This window comes from Pristiophorus japonicus, chromosome X (genome assembly GCF_044704955.1).
Source record: "Pristiophorus japonicus isolate sPriJap1 chromosome X, sPriJap1.hap1, whole genome shotgun sequence".
In the NCBI taxonomy this organism is placed as follows: Eukaryota; Metazoa; Chordata; class Chondrichthyes; family Pristiophoridae; genus Pristiophorus; species Pristiophorus japonicus.
Window position 1 is genome coordinate 32674086 of NC_092010.1, and position 24218 is coordinate 32698303.

A 24218-nucleotide genomic window follows, 5' to 3' on the forward strand; every position below is an offset into this window, starting at 1 on the left:
TCCAAAATAGCTTGTGGTGTCTCTTGTTGGCGTATCTACCGGATAGCATCTGCTGCACTTCCTTTTTTCTACTTGTTTGCAGGATGTGGGCGTCGCTGGCAAGGCCGGCATTTGTCGCCCATCCCTAATCGCCCCTTGAGAAGGTGGTGGTGAGCCGCCTTCTTGAACCGCTGCAGTCCGTGTGGTGAAGGTGCTCCCACAGTGCTGTTAGGGAGGGAGTTCCAGGATTGTGACCCAGCGACGATGAAGGAACGGCCGAGATATTTCCAAGTCAGGATGGTGAGTGACTGGGAGGGGAACGTGGAGGTGGTGGTGTTCCCATGGACCTGCTGCCCTTGTCCTTCTAGGGGGTAGAGGTCGCGGGTTTGGGAGGTGCTGCCGAAGAAGCCTTGGCGAGTTGCTGCAGTGCATCTTGTAGATGGTAGATGGTGCCAAAAGGTTCTAAAAGGATAGATGGAAAACCAGTCATTTCACACGAGTTTTGTTTTACTAAACTAGAACTGGAAATTTATAACCACCGTTCAACCTGGAAACTTTCCTTGTCCACCAGCAATTGAACTCTGACCTCAGGCTGTGTGGTGTAGTTAGGCCATGCGAAACAGGAAGGTTCCACTTCTGTCCCTGGCCTGTGCAAAATTAGTTTACATCATCCAAATAGGAGTAGGGTGCTACAGTTGGTCGCAGTGATCTCGGGCCACAGAGATTTAATCTGCTGGTATTCACTGTCTGCGCTCACAGAAAGAATTCTCTCTTGCAGTGCCATAATGGAGGGTAGCTCGCACCTATGGAGCAGTACCTGTGGACCAGAACCCCAGCAAGGGCCAGTGCCTGTGGACCAGAACTCCAGCAAGGGCCAGTGCCTGTGGACCAGAACCCCAGCAAGGGCCAGTGCCTGTGGACCAGAACCCCAGCAAGGGCCAGTGCCTGTGGACCAGAACCCCAGCAAGGGCCAGTGCCTGTGGACCAGAACCCCAGCAAGGGCCAGTGCCTGTGGACCAGAACCCCAGCAAGGGCCAGTGCCTGTGGACCAGAACCCCAGCAAGGGCCAGTGCCTGTGGACCAGAACCCCAGCAAGGGCCAGTGCCTGTGGACCAGAACCCCAGCAAGGGCCAGTGCCTGTGGACCAGAACCCCAGCAAGGGCCAGTGCCTGTGGACCAGAACCCCAGCAAGGGCCAGTGCCTGTGGACCAGAACCCCAGCAAGGGCCAGTGCCTGTGGACCAGAACCCCAGCAAGGGCCAGTGCCTGTGGACCAGAACCCCAGCAAGGGCCAGTGCCTGTGGACCAGAACCCCAGCAAGGGCCAGTGCCTGTGGACCAGAACCCCAGCAAGGGCCAGTGCCTGTGGACCAGAACCCCAGCAAGGGCCAGTGCCTGTGGACCAGAACCCCAGCAAGGGCCAGTGCCTGTGGACCAGAACCCCAGCAAGGGCCAGTGCCTGTGGACCAGAACCCCAGCAAGGGCCAGTGCCTGTGGACCAGAACCCCAGCAAGGGCCAGTGCCTGTGGACCAGAACCCCAGCAAGGGCCAGTGCCTGTGGACCAGAACCCCAGCAAGGGCCAGTGCCTGTGGACCAGAACCCCAGCAAGGGCCAGTGCCTGTGGACCAGAACCCCAGCAAGGGCCAGTGCCTGTGGACCAGAACCCCAGCAAGGGCCAGTGCCTGTGGACCAGAACCCCAGCAAGGGCCAGTGCCTGTGGACCAGAACCCCAGCAAGGGCCAGTGCCTGTGGACCAGAACCCCAGCAAGGGCCAGTGCCTGTGGACCAGAACCCCAGCAAGGGCCAGTGCCTGTGGACCAGAACCCCAGCAAGGGCCAGTGCCTGTGGACCAGAACCCCAGCAAGGGCCAGTGCCTGTGGACCAGAACCCCAGCAAGGGCCAGTGCCTGTGGACCAGAACCCCAGCAAGGGCCAGTGCCTGTGGACCAGAACCCCAGCAAGGGCCAGTGCCTGTGGACCAGAACCCCAGCAAGGGCCAGTGCCTGTGGACCAGAACCCCAGCAAGGGCCAGTGCCTGTGGACCAGAACCCCAGCAAGGGCCAGTGCCTGTGGACCAGAACCCCAGCAGGGGCCAGTGCCTATTGACCAGAACCCCAGCAAGGGCCAGTGCCTATTGACCAGAACCCCAGCAGGGGTCAGTGCCTATTGACCAGAACCCCAGCAAGGGCCAGTGCCTATTGACCAGAACCCCAGCAGGGGTCAGTGCCTATTGACCAGAACCCCAGCAAGGGCCAGTGCCTATTGACCAGAACCCCAGCAAGGGTCAGTGTCTATTGACCAGAACCCCAGCAGGGGTCAGTGCCTATTGACCAGAACCCCAGCAAGGGCCAGTGCCTATTGACCAGAACCCCAGCAAGGGTCAGTGCCTATTGACCAGAACCCCAGCAGGGGCCAGTGCCTATTGACCAGAACCCCAGCAGGGGTCAGTGCCTGTGGACCCAGAACCCCAGCAAGGGCCAGTGCCTATTGACCAGAACCCCAGCAGGGGCCAGTGCCTATTGACCAGAACCCCAGCACTGAAACACTTTGGGATATCCTGAGATCATGAAAGGAACTATATCAATGCAAATTCTGCCTGAGGAGCTAGAATAACTCGATAAGAACCAGTTGCCAGCACTCTACTGGTTATGCAGCAGTGTCGGGGACATCTCGTACAAAAGCATATAACCGAAACAAAATATATTTGACTAAAAATGGATGGTGGAGACAGATCTGCACCTCTGCTATGCAGATAGAATTTAATATTTGTGCTAAAATTTCAATTGAATTGTATTGATTTCATTGAACAGCATTCGTAGAATCACAGAATGATACAGCATTGAAGGAGGCCATTCGGCCCATTGTTCCTGTGCCGGCTCTTTGGTAGAGCTGTACAATTAGGCCCACACCCCTGCTCTTCCCTACATCCCAATAATGTTTTTCTCTTTAATTATTTATCCAGTTGTTTTTTAAAAGTTACTGTTGAATCTGCTTCCACCGCCCTTTCAGGCAGCGCGTTCCCGATCATAACAGCTCGCTGTCTTTCAAAAAAACTGTTTCATCTCGCCTCTGGTTCTTTTGCCAATCACTTTAAACCTGTGCCCTCTGGGTACCGACCCTCCTGCCAATGGAAACAGTTTCTCCTTATTTATTCTCTCAAAACCCTTCGTGATTTTGAACACCTCCATTAAATCTCCTTTTAACCTTCTCTGCTCGAAGGGGAATAATCCCAGCATTTTGAACAGAAAGTGAAGTAGTTGCCATCCAAGAGGCAGTTTTTTCAGATTCTGATCGGGAGAAGGAGGAGTTTAAAAACAGCTCAGCTCCCAAATAAGCTGAGAGTAATTTCATTTTGATCTGAGACAAATATTTGTATTTAAAGCTGTACCGCTGCGTGATTCCAACAGATGGCGATGTTGCACTGTTCAGACACGAGCAGCGAAGGAATTGACATCTACTGCCACCTAGTGGTAAACTTATATCTACGACAAATCATTGCAAGTTTGTGTGTTTCTAATGGTGTATAGTGGAGAGATTTTTTTTTGTGCTGAAATAATTGCACATGGGAACACCACCACCTCCACGTTCCCCTCCAAGTCACACACCATCCTGACTTGGAAATATATCGCTGTTCCTTCATCACTGGGTCACAATCCTGGAACTCCCTCCCTAACAGCACTGTGGGAGCACCTTCACCACACGGACTGCAGCGGTTCAAGAAGGCGGCTCACCACCACCTTCTCAAGGGCAATTAGGGACGGGCAATAAATGCCGGCCTTGCCAGCGATGCCTAAACCCAGGAACGACTTTTTTAAAAGTATCTTATGGCAAGCTGCAGGTCACCATAACCAGGGAGAACTCCATCACACAACTGCTAAGCAAAACAGATCGGGTAGATCGAGAGGAACTATTTCTGCTGGTTGGGGAGTCTAGGACTAGGGGGCATAGTCTAAACATTAGAGCCAGGCCTTTCAGGTGTGAAATTAGGAAACATTTCTACCCACAAAGGCTGGTAGAGGTTTGGAACTCTCTGCCGCAAACGGCAATTGATGCTAGATCAATTGTTAATTATAAATCTGAGATTGATAGATTTCTGTTAACCAATGGTATTAAGGGATATGGAGTTAGGTCGCAGATCAGCCATGATCTCATCGAATGGTGGAACAGGCTCGAGGGGCTCAATGGTCTCCTCCTGTTCCTATGTTTCTATGCTGCCTGTCTGGTTAAGCGGTTAAAGGACATTGGGCGATAATACTGCGTTAAATTATTCTCTGACTTAAGCTTCATACGCAGAAGGTGTCCAGGGCTTTTGAAAAGGATAATACTTGGGAGCCGATGAGCTTGATTTGGAAACTATTAAAGATCAGGTGGCTGGGAGGTTCCTCGACAGAATTTTTTATAAAGCGCATGAATACATTTAATAAGGGCTGATGCAGTACAGTGGGGTGGTCATTGCTATACATGGGTGCGTTACTTAGTAACTTCAGCTTCAGTATTAATGAGCTGCTGCAGATAGCTCCACCACCCCTGCTGTTGGGGTCACTCCACTTGACTGATCTAATGAAAGTAAATCGAAGCCAGCAGCGCTCTTGGGTCGAGTCTTTGGACGTACAGAGCAAATGTTAGGAGAGAATGACTCTTACAATTCCTGTCGGGTGACATTTTTAAAGAACAGCGGCTGAGAGAAAGGTCATAAGAAAGCAGGCGACTCCATGTTCTGAATCCATTGGCAGCTGCAGTTTTTTTGGCGTGTGTGTGTGTTCATCGGCAAACATTTCTTGCACAGTAATAGGGATTTAGATGGTTGAGAATTTCAGAACTATTCAGGCCACAATAACCACAAGCATCCCTCGACCTTAAATTGTGCCCAAATGGTATGTCGGGCAGATCGGTGTCGACTTGTGGACCTGGGAATGGAGGTGTGCAAGAACTGTTGTGAAGGTCGGTCAGCTTCAACAATTCAGACTTGATGAACGCGTGAGCCAAATGGCCGTCTTCTTGAGAACATTTTTGTGGCTCAGCCGCTCCTATTGTCTGTTCGCTCACTGTCAGCTGGGGAAAAGATGTCCAATTCAGAGTCGTCCGTTTCCCCTCAGCCCTGGTGTGGTTAAGAGACACAGGCTGAGGAACATTTGCTCATATGTCTCGGCTTGGCCAGGCTGCCAAACCCTCCGTTTGGCACAGGCTCGTCTCCTGTGCCACGCAATCGGAATAGTTTCGGCCTGCCAAGGGCACAGCGAGTTGTTGGAAGAAGTGGAGAGTCAGGACTGACCTGGGTCAGCCACTCCGATCCCCTTCACTATCGGTTTTGCCCCCTCTGCTGAAGGCACTGCTGTGTGCTGGGATGCAACCCGTATGTGAGCTTTGACCAGAAGTGCTGGCAGCCTTCTGGGAGGGAAGGGAGAAAGCGGAGCCCACAAGCCATGATACCAACTGCACCACTTCCTCCACCATGGCTGAGGTCGGCTAACTCAAGCACACACTGGACACTATGGTGTGTGTAATGTATTTGCTTAATGTAATGTGTGTAATGTATCTTACAGTAGACACCTCAAGTCGCTGGAGAAATACCACCAACGATGTCTCCGCAAGATCCTGCAAATCCCCTGGGAGGACAGACGCACCAACGTTAGCGTCCTCGACCAGGCCAACATCCCCAGCATCGAAGCACTGACCACACTCGACCAGCTCCGTTGGGCGGGCCACATTGTTCACATGTCAGACACGAGACTCCCAAAGCAAGCGCTCTACTCGGAACTCCTACACGGCAAGCGAGCCCCAGGTGGGCAGAGGAAACGTTACAAGGACACCCTCAAAGCCTCCCTGATAAAGTGCAACATCCCCACCGACACCTGGGAGTCCCTGGCCATAGACTGCCCTAAGTGGAGGAAGTGCACCTGGGAGGGCGCTGAGCACCTCGAGTCTCATCGCCGAGAGCATGCAGAAATCAAGCGCAGGCAGCGGAAAGAGCGTGCGGCAAACCTGTCCCACCCACCCCTTCCCTCAACGACTATCTGTCCCACCTGTGACAGGGTCTGTGGCTCTCGTATTGGACTGCTCAGCCACCTAAGGACTCATTTTAAGTCTTCCTCGATTCCGAGGAACTGCCTATGATAATGATGTATTTGCTTAAGCATTCATAGCAACACATTGCTATTAAGGACTAGTTGGTTTAATAACAAAGGTTTAACAATCACACGACACATTACCAGTTCATCCACCAGGCTCACAACTGCATATCTCATCGTGGATCCCCCGAACCCAACTGGCTGGGGTTTTATTGAGTCTTGTAACCATCACGTGACTGGCTAAGCCACTCACAATGCAACAACTCTACAAACCTGTGAGCATCCTGTCAGGTGCATACGTGTGGTACCAAGGAGCCCCAGCAAAACTGAGGTGATTAGGGGTCAAGGGGAAACCCTCCAGTGGCTGGAATCACAGCTGACTCACAAGAAGGTTGCCAGTGGCCAATCTTTGCAGTCCCAGGATGTCGCTGCAGGAGTTCCTCAGCAAAGCGTCCTCGACCCACCCATCTTCAGCTGTTTCCTCAATGATCATCCCTCTGTCATAACGCCAGGAGTGGGACCATTCACTGACTGTTCCACAGTGGTCACCTCAAGTCATAACTCCTCCGATAATGAAGAGCCCATGCCAGCCTACAGATCTGGACACGATCCAGGTTTGGGCTGACAAGTGGCAGGTAACATTTGCACCCCCACATCAGTGCCAGGTGATGACCATCTCGAACAAGAAAAAATCCAGCCATCTCCCCTTGACGTTCAACAGCAACACCGCCCCAGAGTCCCAACCATCAATGTCTTGTGGGTCACCATTTATCCCGATGTTTATCTGGGCCAGCCATATCAACACTGTGACTACAAGAGCAGGGCAGAGGATGGGTACCTCCTGATCCCTCAAATGCTCTCTACCATCTACATCTCCCTCCTGTAAAAGTTCTCCTTTGCTCTCCTGAAGGTGCCGATTCTTATTGGGGTGCGGGTCCACAGCCATTGTTTGCCCAGCAGTGTCCCGCCAAAGTGACCAGTCTTCGTCTGTCAGCCCACACACGCAGTGCCAACAGGCGATTTGAACAGTGTCAGCTGTGGCTCAGTGGGCAGCACTCTCGCCTCGGAGTCAGAAGGTTGTGGGTTCAAGTCCCACTCCAGGGACTTGAGCACATAAATCCAGGCTGACACTCCCAGTGCAGTGCTGAGGGAGCGCTGCACTGTCGGAGGTGCCGTCTTTCGGATGAGACGTTAAACCGAGGCCCCATCTGCTCTCTCAGGTGGACGTAAAAGATCCCATGGCACTATTTGGAAGAAGTTCTCCCCGGTGTCCTGGGGCCAATATTTATCCCTCAATCAACATCACAAAAACAGATGATCTGGTCATTATCACATTGCTGTTTGTGGGAGCTTGCTGTGCGCAAATTGGCTGCCGCGTTTCCCACATTACAACGATGACTACATTCCAGAAGTACTTCATTGGCTGTAAAACGCTTTGGGGCGTCCGGTAGTCGTGAAAGGCGCTGTAGAAATGTTTTTTCTCCCCCGCCCCCCCCCCCAGAGTCCACAGCCGACATCCACACGGCCACACTTTCCTGCGGGAGGATAGCTATCGGGATTGTTTTTCCTTCCCCTCCTTCTTCAGCCCAGAGGCACCAAGACCAACTGACGCACCACAATTGATGTCCTAGCCGAGTAATAGTTTGGCCAACAGGATTATCGCGCCCCTTGGAGGATTAGAGCTGATCCACAAGATATCGCACATACGATGCAGCCACAGAGCAAATAGCACTGATACTGAAACACGTAACCGCGAGACCAGGCTGTCCTCTTGCATTCGACTCTGCGGTTTGAATGTTTACTAGAATGCAGATTTCTGTGGCTGCACTCCCTGAGCCCCTTTCCCTCACACTAGAAAAACTGGCAGATCGAAAGAGATGGGATCGGAGGATAGCAGCATGAATAGTTTCAAGCGCCAAGAAGAGATTTTTTAAAAATTATTTGTTCACGGGATGTGGGCGTAGCTGGCAAGGCCGGCATTTATTGCCCATCCCTAATTGACCTCGAGACAATGGAGTGGCTCGCTGGGCCATTTGAGAGCAGTTAAGAGTCAACTACATTGCTGTGGGTCTGGAGTCACATATCGGCCAGACCGGGTAAGGGCGGCAGATTTCCTTCCCTAAAGGACATTTGAGAACCAGTTGGGTTTTTATGACAATCCGACAGCTTCATGGTCACTTTTGCTGTTGGAATGTATGCACCTGTGAGTATGTTCACCGGTTTGTAGAGCTGTTGACTACACGGGAGTCCTCCCACTATTTATCGGGGACTTGGCCTGGAGGGTGGTGCACGGAGCAGTCCTGTGCAATAAGTTTTTAAGTCGGCTCACGGACTCCCAGGCCGCCTGCAATTTCTGCGGTCTGGAGGAGTCCGTGTTCCATGTTTTTAATGGAGTGTATGAGGTTGCAGCCCCTGTTCCAGTATTTGAAGGGGCTGCTCCTCAAATTCTGGTTGCACTTCAGTCCCACGCTCCTGATCTTTGGGCACCCTGTGCGGAGGAGCAGCGGGCAGGTCGGAGGGCCTCCTCGTAGGACTGCTCCTGGGCATGGCCAAGGGGGCCATCAGCCAGTCCAGGCAGCGGGTGGTCGAGGGGGTCGTTCAGCTCGACTGCCTGCCTCTCTTCCGCAGTTACATCCGAGCCAGGATGTCCCTGGAGATGGAGCACGCGGTGTCCACCGGTACGCTCGCGGCCTTCCGCGAGAGGTGGGCGCCGGAGGGACTGGAGTGTATCATCACCCCCGGCAACCAAATTTTAATTTAATTTGATCAGTTAAAGTTTCCAGTTAATTTGGAAATTTGTGGTTTCAAGTGCCCTTACGAAAAGGGGGTACTTGATTTTAAAGTTCTAACCAAAATAGTGTAGAGCTGTTGAGTTGTGAGTGGCTTGGCCAGTCACGTGATGTTCGCAAGACTCAATAAAACCCCAGCCAGTTGGGTTCGGGGGATCCACGATGAGGCAGGTGGTTGTGAGCCTGGTGTATGAACTGGTAATGTGTCGTGTGATTGTTAAACCTTTGTTAATAAACCAGCAATGTGTTGCTGTGAATGCTTAAGCAAAGAACCCATGAAGCAAATACATTACAACTGTTACCAGCTTTTTCTTATTTGCAAGTACTTTTTTAAACTGAATTCAAATTTTCAGATTGCTATATTGGCATTTAAACTCGTGTCTGTGGATTATTAGTCCAGGCCTCTGGGTTACTTGTCCAGTAACATAACCACTATAAAGATCCTATGGTACCAATGGATGAGCAAGGGGTCCACCCCAGTGTCCTGGCCAACAATTATCAATTGGCAATCTTGTACAGACACCCCATATTAAGGGCTATCCGGCAAAATGGAGAAACTCACACTGCTATAGTTCTGGGTGTTGCTTTTAAACTGGAGCCTGGTGTTTCCTTTAAGTAGTCCTCTGCTATAATGCATCCTGTTTCCCATTAAATAGAAATGAATGAGAAATAATTTCAAGGTGTGGGATATCAGTACGGGGGAATGGAACAGAGTCTCACTTTTGACACCCAGCGTAAGGATCTTGGCCTGAAGAGGCTTTGCTTGGGAACATATAAAAGGAACCGTGTCACCGCTAGTAAGTCGTTAGTTGAACTTTTCTAACACGAGCAGATCTCCCGCGGCTTTGCTTATGGCAAGACGAATGATCCGCTGTTGGAAGGAAAGGAGCAATGTCGCAAAATGTTTTACTCTGCTGCTAAGCTGTAGCTGTCTGTAACTTGAAGGCTATGGGATCGAATTGCTGTGTCTACCTGAGGTCAATTAGAGGTGAATTGCTCCAAAACAGATCCTGAGGTCATTTAGCGGCAAATTGTTCCCAGCAGTTGCTGAGGTCAATTAGAGGTGAATTGCTCCGACACAGATCCAGAGGTCAGTTAGAGGTGAATTGTTCCTGAACAGATCCAGAGGTCAGTTAGAGGTGAATTGCTCCTAAACAGATCCAGAGGTCAGTTTGAGGTGAATTGCTCCGAAACAGATCCTGAGGTCAATTAGAGATGAATCGCTCCTAAACAGATCCTGTCGTTTTAAAAGCGTGATACAGAAATGTGAATGTGCAACAAAGTGTGAAGAGGGTTTTCCACTGTTTCTGGTGGAGAATAAAATCCACCCACATTTGCCACGAAAGCAGCGACCACAACAGCACAAACAATACTACAATCCATTGGAATTGAACCACAATAGTTGATAATTGGGTTACCATCCCAACCGCTGGAAGCAAGCAGTTAAATGGAGAGGTTTTCAATATTGCTCAATGTGAAGTATTGCATAGCGGCCGAAAATAATGTGCACCTCAAGTAGACACTGAATGGAACAGAAATAGCGCACGGGAAATTTAGATAGGGACCTGGCACCTACGAGCAATACTGGACTGGTTATCGAATGACATAGACATGCCAACACAGAAACAGACCATTCGGCACAGTCAGTTTGTCTTGGTGTTTATCCTCCACATGAGCTATCTGTAATCTATCGTGGGCGGACAGAGAGCCCCCAGGTTCTTATTTTAAAGTATTATGTATTTGTCCCTGGAATGTGGGCGACACTGGCAAGGCCGCATTTATTGCCCATCCCTTGTTGCCCCAACGGCATTAAGAGTCACTCTGGTGCGGGACAGAAAGAAAGAAAGACTTGCATTTATATAGCGGCTTTCACAACCACCGGATGTCTCGAGGCGCTTTACAGCCAATGAAGTACTTTTGGAGTGCAGTCACTGTTGTAATGTGGGAAACATGGCAGCCAGTTTGCGCACAGCAAGCTGCCACAAACAGCAATGTGATAATGACCAGATAATCTGTTTTTTTTTAATGTTGATCGAGGGATAAATATTGGTCAGGAGCCGCAGATAACTCCCCTGCTCTTCTGGGATCTTTAACATCCACCTGAGAGAGCAGACGGGACCTCGATTTAACGTCTCATCCGAAAGACGGCACCTCCGACAGTGCAGCACTCCCTCAGCACTGCACTGGAGTGCCAGCCTAGATTTATGTGCTCAAGTCTCTGGAGTGGGATTTGAACCCACAACCTTCTGACTCAGAGGCGAGAGTGCTGCCCACTGAGCCACGGCTAAAGTGTTAGTAAGTGTTTCGGCATGATGGCAGTGAGGCAGGGTTGAAGCCGGGGAATGTTGCAGAGGTGAAAGTATGTGCTCCGAGTCACAGATGGGACACAGTTCCTTATGACTGAAAGTGACCTTAGAGGGAGGGAGGGGAAAAGGAAGTCACATGTAGGCCAGACTGGGGAGGGGTGGAAGGCTGTTTTCCCCGCAGGACATCAGTAAACCACTTGGGTTGTTCCAACAAGCCAGCAACTTTCGTGGTCCTTCTCTGCCGCCAGCCCACAAATGGCCATGTTGCTCAAGTCGAATTTCACGACTAGATTGGAACTCTCGACCTGTGGCCTCCCAGTCCAAGGCAACAAGCTCTGGGCACCTGTAGTCGATGCGGCTGGAGGAGGTCAGGGAGTGGAAGGAGGACCCTTATTTGGATCAGAGTGGTGCAGGGCCCCAAGGAGAGCAACGGAAGGAGATGGCCAAGGCAGTCGGTGTTAATCTAACCATCCAATATATGGCAGTCCAGTGCCAAAAGAGGTCTGGTGACATTCGCCCGTCAGGCAAGGTAAGAGGAGCCAGCCACAGCTTCCAAACATAATATTTAACATCACTTTCTTTCCTGAGTAAAGCTCTGGTGACGTTATTGAAGGAAGGCAAAGGTCAATTGAAAGGAGTTCAAGAAAAGCCATACTTTCCAAATGACAAATGGCTTTCAAAATGTGTTTCCTGTACAGATGTACCCCACAACTACCGATTGCAAAAGAGAATCTATGTTATACACCGAGCGTTCCTCCACCCATCTCCAGCACAAATTGATGTTCATCCCTCCATCTACAACTGAATAACCAGTTTCAATCTGGGTATGTTCCAGCTGCTGCGCACGGCCAATATTTGTCGTGGAAATCTTTGTTTTATTTTCATTTTTCCTTCCACCAAAGTGCAGGATTGCCCCTCACTGCGCGCTCAAAGCCCTCCTCGCTGTCTAATCACGTGAAGGAACTAAAGGTCGGCCTGCTGGGGAATGGACACGTGCTATTTTAGAGCGTAGGATGCAAGGGTGAGACCGATGGATTTTTGGACTCGAGGGAAATCGAGGGATGTGGAGATTGGGCAGGAAAGTGGAGTTGAGGTCGATGATCAGTCGTGATCTTATAGAATGGTGGAGCAGGCTCGAAGGGCCGTGTGGCCTACTCCTGTTCCTAATTCTTATGTTCTTATATGTTCTTTTAGGAATTCTGATTTAAACGGTGGTGGTTTCTGTAATGTCCCTGTGTATTGTAGCAAATGCATGACACCATCAGTAGGTGACGGGGTTTTGAATCACTTGCTCGAAAGTGCTTCATGGCCCTTCTCAGTAAGTGGCTCCAGGTCTTTAAAAAAATTTATTCGTTCACGGGATGTGGGCATCGCTGGCAAGGCCGGCATTTATTGCCCGTCCCTAATTGCCCCTTGAGAAGGTGGTGGTGAGCCGCCACCTTGAACCGCTGCAGTCCGTGTGGTGAAGGTGCTCCCACAGTGCTGACTTTGTTACATCTGGGCCATTTAAGAGTCAACCACACTGCTGTGGGGCCTGGAGTCATATATCGGCCAGACCGGGTAAGGGCGGCAGATTTCCTTCCCGAAAGGACATTAGTGAACCAGATAGGTTTGTACAACAATCATTATGGCCACCATTATTGGTACCAGTGTTAATTTAATAAATCTGGAATAATAAAAATAACTGAATTTAAATTCCCCAGCTGCCGTGGTGGGACTTGAAGTCGTGTCTCTGGATCATTAATCCAGGCCTCAGAATTACTAGCCCCAGTAACATAACCACTATGCTACCATTCCCTCTCTTTGCATGCTTGTCGAACAAATGATTTAATGACAGAGCAATTAGATATTTAATTCCTATCAATGAAGTATGGAACCTTTAAATGGATGTCATTTTAATGTAACACAGGATATATATGAAAATGAAAGAAGTGCTCTCCCAAAGGGCAGCGGCACTGCGTGATGTGGGACTGAGTGGTGCAGACCAAAGAGGTCCCCATTCCCATCTCTTGCCTCTGCTGAGTTAGTTGATCTTAGCTGATGTGCTGGTCGACATGCTACGATTATGCCTCTGTGTATCCTGGCTAGACAGGAGAACTGGCCACGGTTTATCATAGAATCATCAAAATTTACAGCACGGAAGGAGGCCATTTCGGCCCATCGTGTCCGCGCCGGCCGACAAAGAGCTACCTAGCCTAATCCCACTTCCCCAGCTCTTGGTCCATAACCCTGCAGGTTACGGCACTTCAGGTGCACATCCAAGTACTTTTTAAATGTGGTGAGGGTTTCTGCCTCTACCACCCTTTCAGGCCGTGAGTTCCAGACCCCCACAACCCTCTGGGTGAAAACATTTCCTCTCAAGTCCCCTCTAATCCTTTGACCAATTACTTTAAATCTATGCTCCCTGGTTGTTGACCCCTCTGCTGAGGGAAATAGGACTTTCCTATCCACTCTATCCAGGCCCCTCATAATTTTTTTATCATAATCATCATAGGCAGTCCCTCGGAATCGAGGAAGACTTGCTTCCACTCTTAGCATGAGTTCTGAGGTGACTGAATAGTCCAATACGAAAACCACAGTCCCTGTCGCCGGTGGGGACAGATAATCGTTGAGGGAAAGGGTGGGTGGGACAGGTTTGCCGCTCGCTCCTTCCGCTGCCTGCGCTTGTTTTCTGCATGCTCTCAGCGACGAGACTCGAGATGCTCAGCGCCCTCCCGGATGCACTTCTTCCACTTAGGGTGGTCTTTGCCCAGGGACTCCCAGGTGTCAGTGGGGATGTTGCACTTTATCAGGGAGGCTTTGAGGGTGTCCCTGTAACGTTTCCGCTGCCCACCTTTGGCTCGTTTGCTGTGGAGGAGTTCTGAGTAGAGCGCTTGCTTTGGGATACACCTCAATTAAGTCTCCCCTCAGCCTCCTCGGTTCCAAAGAAAATAACCCCAGCCTATCCAATCGATCCTCATAGCTAAGATTCTCCAGTCCAGGCAACATCCTCGTAAATCTCCTCTGTACCCTCTCCAGTGCAATCACATCTTTCCTGTAATGTGGTGACCAGAACTGCACGCAGCACTCCAGCTGTGGCCTAACTAGTGTTTTAAACACTAGTTTATGCTCCCGGTTGCTGTGGGGAAAGGGAATGTGCAGCGTTTTGAGTGAAGAGAGGATTGGATTTGGCTCTTGGCCAATGCTATGGTCACTGACGATGAGTGGCCACCTGGCTGAGGTATCGCAGGTCAGCTGAGATCTGACCTCCGCACAGGGCACTGTATTCAGAAGAGGAGGGGAGGAAATAGTGGAGAAGATAATGAACTGAGTGGGAAATAGATATTTTGGGGCTTATCAAAGTGAAGAATGGCAGTGTTGGGGACTGGAATACTTTTCCACATTTGGCACTGAGTACTGCCAGGTCTGGTAAAGCTCAAACTCGGTGGCTTAGCCCAAACCCAAGGCATGCACTCCTACATCACTACACCAATAGGTCAGACCAAGCCATCTTTTGGCATCCTAGTTTTCAGGCCATGTTTTCAGTCAATTTTGTGTGCTGGAACCATACCCACTCGGAACTGCTTTGAATCTGCACAAGCACATTTATGATAAAAAAAAACCAATTATCTAGCAGGTAGTGAGGAGACTTTCATGCTGTTGACACAGATCAGATTCAAAGCCAGGGCAACAAGAGTGACAGGGCAGGATCGATTGGCATTTGGAATTTTAGGATGGGGGCAGACTGAATCAGAGAATCACAGAAAGTTACAGCACACAAGGAGGACATTTCGGCCCATCGTGTCCGTGCCGGCTGACCAAGAGCTACCCAGCCTAATCCCACCTTCCAGCTCTCGGTCCGTAGCCCTGTAGGTTACGGCACTTCAGGTGCACATCCAAGTATTTTTTAAATGTAGCGAGAGTTTCTGCCTCTACCACCCTTTCAGGCAGCGAGTTCCAGACCCCCACCACCCTCTGGGTGAAAAAGGTTCTCCTGAACCCCTCTAAACCTTCTACCAATTACTTTATGCCCCCTGGTTGTTGACCCCTCTGCTAAAGGAAATAGATCTTTCCTATCCACTCTATCTAGGCCCCTCGTAATGTTCTGCACCGATGTGTTTTTAAGTAATGATCGAGACAGATTAAAGTCATGTTTCATTGGGACCTTTGCACAATGTGTAAAATGAATCAGCCAGTGCTATATCTGAGGCTAGTTTTGTGCTGTACAATCACGTCCACGTTGACGTAGATTGAAACTGTCCAAATTCAAACATAAAATCATAGAATCATAGAATAGCACAGAAAGAGGCCATCTAGTCTGTACCGGCACAATCTGAGAACAATCCAGCTAGTCCCACTCCCCCGCTCTTTCCCCATATCCCTGCCATTTTTTCTCCTTCAGGTACTTATCCAACTCCCTTTTGAACGCTGCTATTGAATCTGTATCCACCACCCTCTCAGGCCGTGCATTCCAGATCCTAACCACTCGCTGCGTAACAAAGTTTCCCCTCGTGTCATCTCTGCTTGGTACCCGATCTCTTTACTGACCTCTGCTTTCTAATGCCTGTCTGCTGTGTTTTCTAGCGCAGTTATCACTCGCACACTGACCGTGTAGAACCCCAAACTTCCGGGTCAGGAAATGTCAGCGCAACTCGTTGGATTTCTGGTGTGAAAGAAAATATGTTTCCTACCATGTAAAAATCTTAAAGGTAGATAAAACTGAGGATTAACACTGCCATTTCCTCTGGACTATCTCACTGGGTCATGACTATCCAAGGTGGGAGGTGCAAAACAGCAACTTGTATTTATATAGCGCCTTTAACGTAGTAAAACGCCCCAAGGCGCTTCACAGGAGTGTTACATAAGAACATAAGAAATAGGAGCAGGAGGCCATTTGGTCCCTTGAGCCTGCTCCTCCATTCAATAAGATCATGGCTGATCTGATCATGGACTCAGCTCCACTTCCCTGCCCGCTCCCCATAACCCTTTACTCCCTTGTCGCTCAAAAATCTGTCTATCTCCACCTTAAATATATTCAATGACCCAGCCTCCACAGCTCTCTGGGGCAGAGAATTCCACAGGTTTACAACCCTCTGAGAGAAGAAAATCCTCTTCATCTCAGTTTTAATTGGGCGACCCCTTATTCTGAGACTATGCCCCCTAGTTCTAGATTCCCCCACGAGGGGAAACATCCTCTCTGCATCGACCCTGTCCAGCCCCCTCAGAATTTTATACGTTTCGATAAGATCACCTCTCATTCTTCTAAACTCCAATGAGTATAGGCCCAACCTGTTCAACCTTTCTTCATAAGAAAACCCCCTCATCTCAGGAATCAATCTCGTGAAACTTCTCTGAACTGCCTCCAATGCAAGTATATCCCTCCTTAAATACGGAGACCAAAACTGTACGCAGTACTCCAGATGTGGCCTCACCAATACCCTGTACAGTTGTAGCAAGGATTATAAGACAAAAAACATCTTTTAACTATTCAGACAACTGATATAAGAAATTCACCCTTCTCTTCCTTAAAAACTGGTTCTTAATAAAAGAATGAATTACTGGTGCGAATTAGTTCTGTAAATTGGCAAACTTCACCCATGTGCCATGCAGTGAGATGTTGAGTGGTGGATAACTACGAAACCACAGCAGCAGACCTACAAGATTTGGCAACATGTCCTCTGACTTGAAGCATATGCTGGAATCAAACCGTCTGGTTAGACCTCAGTAACTGGTTTTAATTTGCGTCCCTATATTTTGTTCAGCAATATAAATCATTGCCTTTTCTGGTTTGCATTTTTCAGCAGACACTGGCAGACAAAAAAAACTGTGTCAATATTTAGCAAAGTGCCATTAATTGTTGACGGTTTAGAGATGGGCTCGGTCCTTTCATGCAGCCAAGGCCCATTTAAATGGGACAAAGGCAATTTTCTTTCTTTGCATCATGAGCGCCAAGATTGAACAATTTCCAGCCCCTGGTGAGATTTGACGTAGATGAAATACAATGTCGATGAAAAGAAAGAAAGACTTGCATTTATATAGTGCCTTTCACGACCTCAGGAAGTGCTTTACAGCCAATGAAGTACTTTTTGGAGTGCAGTCGCTGTTATAACGTGGGAAGCGCAGCAAGCTCCCGCAAACAGCAATGTGATAATGGCCAGATAATCTGTTTTAGTGATGTTGATTGAGAGATAAATATTGGCCCCAGGACACCGGGGAGACCTCCCCTGCTCCTCTTCGAAATAGTGCCATGGGATCTTTTACATCCACCTGAGAGCAGATGGGGCCTCGGTTTGACGTCTCATCCGAAAGACGGCACCTCTGACAGTGCGGCACTCCCTCAGTATTGCACTGGGAGTGTCAGCCTAGATTTTCGTGCTCAAGTTCCTGGTGTGGGACTGGAGTGTCAGATTCAGTGGGCTTCCTAATTATTGGTAGCTTTTAGCGCACTTTTGTTCTGTAGGTTCATGTCTCTGTGCAACTTAATTGGGACGATGCAAGCACAGTTAATTAGAGTCAGAAATAGGCATAAAAAACTGGAGTTAATGCAAAAATACTGAAAATGCACAGAAGGTTAGTCAGTTTGTGAAAGAGAAAGACAGATTATTAGATGTAGGGGAAGACATGGGGCAGTCCAGAACCAGGGGTCACAGTCTAAGGATAAGTGGTAAGCCATTTAGGACCGAGATGAGGAGAAACTTCTTCACCCACAGAATTGTGAACCTGTGGAATTCTCTACCACAGAAAGTTGTTGAGGCCAATTCGTTAGATATATTCAAAAGGGAGTTAGCTGTGGCCCTTACGGCTAAAGGGATCAAGGGGTATGGAGAGAAAGCAGGAATGGGGTACTGAAGTTGCATGATCAGCCATGAACTCATTGAATGGTGGTGCAGGCTCGAAGGGCCGAATGGCCTACTCCTGCACCTATTTTCTATGTTTCTATGTAGGATTCTCTCTGAAACAGGAATGTACCAATATGTCACTAAATCAGAGGGTTCTGATGAACGGTCTCGCTCAAAACGTAAACCTATCCCTCTTTTCCTCAGATCCTGACTGACCTGCTCTGCATTTTTGCTTTGAATTGAGATTGCCGCTATTCACGGTTCCTGTGTTTCTCTCAGTGACTGGATCCCTGTCTCATAAACTGCCTTCGAAACATCGAAATTTACAGCGCAGAAGGAGGCCATTTCGGCCCATTGTGTCCGCGCCGGCCGACAAAGAGCCGCACGGCCCTCGGTCAGCAGCCCTGAAGGTTACATATAAACCTATGAACAATGGCGGACAGGTAAAGAGCACCCGGCCCAACCAGTCCGCCCCACACAACTGCGACACCCCTTACACCGAAACGTTCTACACTCCACCCCAACCGGACCCTTCCCACTAGTGTTCCACCTGGTCCTGTTGGGGGATGCTGAGGGGAACCGTCCGTTCTTTTAAATAGAAGTGACGATCGCAACTGACATCCAAAGCGGAAAATAATAGGCCACGAGGAATAGTTCACCATACCTGACAGAGGGGAAAGGACTGCTCTGGTCACAATGTCACTCTGGTCATTGTAAATCCATTCGCAAATGATCCAGAGATTGGGTGAGAGGATGGTTTCAATTGGTGACATGGAACAGATCTGAGAAAAGGAGAGATTATAAAACTAAAGCAAATTACTGTGGATGCTGGAATCTGAAATAAAAACAGAAATGCTGGAAATCTCAGCGGGTCAGGCAGAACTGATGAAGGGTCATCGACCTGAAACCTTAACTCTGTTTCTCTCTCCACAGATGCTGCCTGACCTGCTGAGATTTCCAACATTTTCTGGAGATATTGTTAAAAACCCTTTGAAATCTCTAAGAGTTGCTTCCATTCCCCCTCGGTTCCATCTGCAGGTAAGAATAACTCACAAGTACTCCATGCTTTTGTACCATGGCTTGTTAGCTTTACGTCTTCTGTTCTTATGCATTTTGCCAATGCAGTCTACGTTACAAAATTGTATTGTTCTCCCTCATTCATGCCTTTGTTACCTCTAGACTTGACTATTCCAACGCACTCCTGGCTGGCTTCCCACATTCTACCCTACGTAAACTTGAGGTGATCCAAAACTCGGCTGTCCTGTGTCCTAACTCGCACCAAGTCCCACTCACCCATCACCCCCTGTGCTCTCTGACCTACATTGACTCCCGGTTAAGTAACGCCTCGATTTCAAAACTCTCATCCTCGTTTTCAAATCCCTCCGTGGCCTCGCCCCTCCCTATCTCTGTAATCTCCTCCAGCCCCCCCCCCCACCCCCCCGAGATGTCCACGCTCCTCTAATTCTGCCCTCATGAGCATCCCTGATTATAATCGCTCAACCATCGGTGGCCGTGCCTTCTGTTGCCTGGGCCCCAAGCTCTGGAACTCTCTCCCTAAACCCCTCCGTCTCTCTATCTCTCTTTCCTCCTTTAATACGCTCCTTAAAACCTACCTCTTTGACCCAGCTTTTGGTCACCTGCCCTAATTTCTTCTTATGTGGCTCAATGTCAAATTCTTTTTGTCTTATAACACTCCTGTGAAGCACCTTGAGACGTCTTGCTACGTTAAAGATGCTATATAAATACATGTTATCGTTGTTCAACTGGTCTGAGATTGGCCACAAGAACAAAGCTGGAAGCAAACTGTTCAAATTGCCTGGGCAGCCTGTATATTTTGAGATCAATTTACTGTTTAGCTACAGAATATCTCCCTGAATGTGGCCCTGTAATTACAGTTAAGAATTGGTTATTTTCATTATCATCATCTCATCTGTCCCGTCCAATCCATTGCTGCTGGCTTGGGTTGGAAAGAGCCATCAAAGAGGCCATTTGAAAAGGAAGAGGGGATTGAGCCCATTCTTTTGGGCCCATCTCGGCTCTTATTGGGAATTTTTCTGATGGGCAACCTTCTGGTACAAAAACTCAAGGCATCAATTTCTAGCAGTACCTTGAAGTCGGTGTTAACCCTTAAACACTCGCACCATTCGAGGCAATGGTTTCCTTTTTCCAAGCTCAGTTGCAGAATTTGCTTCCATTTGCACAATTTTGAAAATTACTATTGAATCTGCTTCCACTGCCCTATCAGGCAGTGCGTTCCCGATCACCACAACTCGCTGTAACTACAATTCTCCTCATTTACCCTCTGGCTCTTTTGGCAAGTACCTTAAATCTTTGTCCTCTAGTTACCGATCCCTACCCCTGAAATCGAGGCGTTGCTTAACCGGGGGCCAATGTAGGTCAGCGAGCACAGGGTGTGATGGGTGAGCGGGACTTGGTGCGAGTTAGGACACGGGGCAGCCGAGTTTTGGATCATCTCTAGTTTACGGAGGGTAGAATGTGGGAAGCCAGCCAGGAGTGCGTTGGAATAGTCAAATCTGGAGGTAACAAAGGACTGGATGAGAGAGAACAATACAATCTTGTAATATAGATTGCATTGGCAAAATGTATAAGAACAGGAGACATAGAAACATAGAAAATAGGTGCAGGAGTAGGCCATTTGGCCCTTCAAGCCTGCACCACCATTCAATATGATCATGGCTGATCATGCAACTTCAGTACCCCATTCCTGCTTTCCCTCCATACCCCTTGATCCCTTTGGCCGCAAGGGCCACATCTAACTCCCTTTTGAATATATCTAATGAACTGGCCTCAACAACTTTCTGTGGTAGAGAAAACCCCTCATGCTTTTGAACACCTCGACTATATCTCCCCGTAACCTTCTCTGCTCTAAAGGAAACAACCCCAGCTTTTCCAGTCTCACCAATTCCTCCTCAAAAAAAAGAACAAGACATCACAGACATTCATCGTGATGTCTATTCTCAATCCCATGAGGACCATGACAGTTTGAAGCCCGGAGCCAATTTCTTGAATGTCGTGCTTGAGGTTCTGGAGAAGGTTCACAGATGCTGTGTTGCAAGATGTGCTATATACCAGAAAATGACATAATTCCTTTCATCAATCATACGAATAGAAATTTGTGGGACCCACAAAGAGACGTAGTTGTAATTCAAACCATGGATTCAATTCAGAAAGCGTGCAATGGATCTGTGTCAGTCAAGAGCCCTCCTGCCAAAGCAGGGCAACAAAGGAAAGAAGGTCACAGGGCTGTGGGGAAAGAGCGGGGGGAGTGGGACCAATGGGGATCGCTCTACCAAAGAGCCGGCGCAGGCACGATGGGCCGAATGGCCTCCTTCTGTGCAGTATCATTCTAACTGAGGCAACCAAGAAAATTAGTTCAGAGTATAATTATAATTCTGTTGATTCCAATATTGCCACGAAGAGTGGGCTAGAATTTCAGCGACTTTGCGACCGGGTTTGTGTTGCTATTTCCCCCTCCGCGGTGGAAACCCGTGCGGCGGCATCCTTGGTCACCTTACCGCCGGGGGAGAGGCGGGCCGACGTGAAACGACGTGCAACGCGGCGGATTGCGTTATCGGCGCACTTTCTTTTGGCACTCTGCGCCACGCCCAGAACGCCGACCGGGCCAAACCTGTCGGTGCAGCCCTGCCAGCAGCGGTAAGTCTGAAGGCCTGCAAAAAAGGTAAGTTAAAGTTTTTATTAATTATTTTTCGGCGGTTTAGTCGGTGAGGGTTTCGTGAAGGTTTGTTTTTTTTTTCCATTTTTTTTTTTTGGTTCAGTTTTTCACCCCTCCCGAGGCCTACCGGCCCCGGACTAAAGTTGCCGAAACTCACGGTTTGCGCCGCGGATCCTGGTGCAACGCCGACTTTGCCGATGAAGTAACGACCAAAATTTAGGCCTAAAAACGGTAGCGCAGCGAAAACGGTAATTTTGGCATAAAATTTAGCCCACTGTCTATTGTTGAGAGACAGTCCCTCAATCAACAAAGACAGTCCATTCTTCATGTGGGAGCCTTGACCGTGACTATTGGCTGACGATTCGATGATGGGGACATTATTTGTGAGTCCAATATACATACTGGAACAGGAATCCAACCTCACCAGCCTCAGGAGCTTATGGTCAAACGTAATGTCCTCTTTTGTACTCACCTGACATCACCGAACCGCACAGGCTGGATGGTGGGCCTGGGACCTTTCTGAGAGTTCTCTTTCAGTTGCAAATGTCCGAACAATCGGCTAGACGGGGCCTCAGCGCATCATCCGAAAGACGGCCCCTCCGACAGTGCTGCACTCCCCCAGTACTGCACTGGAGTGTCAGCCTGGGTTATGTGCTCACCTCCCTGGAGTGGGACTTGAATTGAACAAAAGAACATAAGAAATAGGAGCAGGAGTCGGCCATCTGGCCCCTCGAGCCTGCTCCGCCATTCAATAAGATCACGGCTGATCTGATCTTGGTCTCAAGGGAGGGGGCGGTTCTGGACTTGGTTTTGGGGAATGAAGAGGGGCAGGTGGAAAGGGTATCAGTGGGAGAGCATTCTGGTGCTAGTGATCATAATTCAGTAAGATTTAAGGTAGTTATGGAAAAGGACAAAGGGAATAAAAGTTCTCAATTGGGGTAAAGCCAATTTTGCTGAGCTAAGATGGGATTTGGTCAAAGTGGACTGGAAACGGCTACTTGATGATAAGTCAGTGTCAGAGCAGTGGGAGGCATTCAAGGAGGAGATCCTGAGGGTACAGAGCAAGTATGTTCCCTTAAAACAAAAAGATAGGGCTAACAAACCTAGAGCCCCCTGGATGCCACGGGACATACAGGGTAAGATAAAGAAAAAAAGGGAAGCGTATGACAGATACCGAGAACTCAACATTGCAGAAACTCTCGGAGTATAAGAAGTGCAGGGTGCAATTAAAAAAGATATCAGGAAAGCAAAGAGAGAGCATGAAAGAATGTTGGCAAGTAAAATCAGGGAAAACCCAAAGATGTTTTATAAATACATTAAGAGCAAGAGGATAACTAGAGCAAGAGTGGGGCCTATTAGAGACCTTAAAGGGAATCTGTGTGTGGAGGCGGAAGACGTGGGTAGGATTCTTAATGAATACTTTGCATCTGTTTTCACAAAAGAGAGGGGCAATGCAGACATTGCAATCAGGGAGGAGGAGTGTGAAATATTAGACGTGATAAACATAGTGAGAGAGGAAGTATTAAGGGGCCTAGCAGCTTTGAAAGTGAATAAATCTCCAGGTCCGGATGAAATGTAACCCAGGCTGTTAAGAGAAGCAAATGAGGAAATAGCAGAGGCTCTGACCAGCATTTTCCAGTCCTCTCTAGCTACAGGTATGGTGCCAGAGGACTGGAGGACTGCTGATGTGCTACCCTTGTTTAAGAAGGGAGAAAGGGATAGGCCAAGTAATTACAGGCCTGTCAGCCTAACCTCAGTGGTGGGAAAATTATTGGAAAAATTCCTGAGGGACAGGATAAATCTTCATTTGGAAAGACACGGATTAATCAAGGACAGTCAGCATGGATTTTTTAAGGGAAGGTCGCGTCTGACTAACTTGATTGAATTTTTTGAGGAGGTAACCAGGAGGGTCGATGAGGGCAGTGTGTATGATGTAGTGTATATGGATTTTAGCAAAGCTTTTGATAAGGTCCCACATGGCAGACTGGTCACGAAAGTAAAAACCCATGGGATCCAGGGCAAAGTGGCAAGTTGGCTCGGAGACAGGAAGCAAAGGGTAATGGTTGATGGGTGTTTTTGTGACTGGAAGGTGCTTTCAGTGGGGTTCTGCAGGGCTCAGTGCAGGGTCCCTTGCTTTTTGTGGTATATATCAATGACTTGGACTTAAATGTTGGGGACAAACGTAGGTCCCCTGCAGTCAGAATCAGGGGAAGTCATAACGGGGAACAAAGAAATGGCGGACCAATTGAACAAGTACTTTGGTTCGGTATTCACGAAGGAGGACACGAACAACCTTCCGGTTATAAAAGGGGTCGGGGGGTCTAGTAAGGAGGAGGAACTGAGGGAAATCCTTATTAGCCGGGAAATTGTGTTGGGGAAATTGATGGGATTGAAGGCCGATAAATCCCCAGGGCCTGATGGACTGCATCCCAGAGTACTTAAGGAGGTGGCCTTGGAAATAGTGGATGCGTTGACAGTCATTTTCCAACATTCCATTGACTCTGGATCAGTTCCTATGGAGTGGAGGGTAGCCAATGTAACCCCACTTTTTAAAAAAGGAGGGAGA

The 24218-nt window shown here is 48.8% G+C and overlaps 1 protein-coding gene across 1 annotated transcript; it reads left to right on the forward strand.

Moving 5' to 3' along the window:
• Positions 1-784: 784 nt before the first annotated feature.
• Positions 785-2083, forward strand: LOC139240882 (tyrosine-protein phosphatase non-receptor type 23-like). Its single transcript, XM_070869388.1, has one exon. The coding sequence runs from the start codon at positions 785-787 to the stop codon at positions 2081-2083; it is 1299 nt and encodes a 432-aa protein (XP_070725489.1).
• The last annotated feature ends 22135 nt before the right edge of the window (positions 2084-24218 follow it).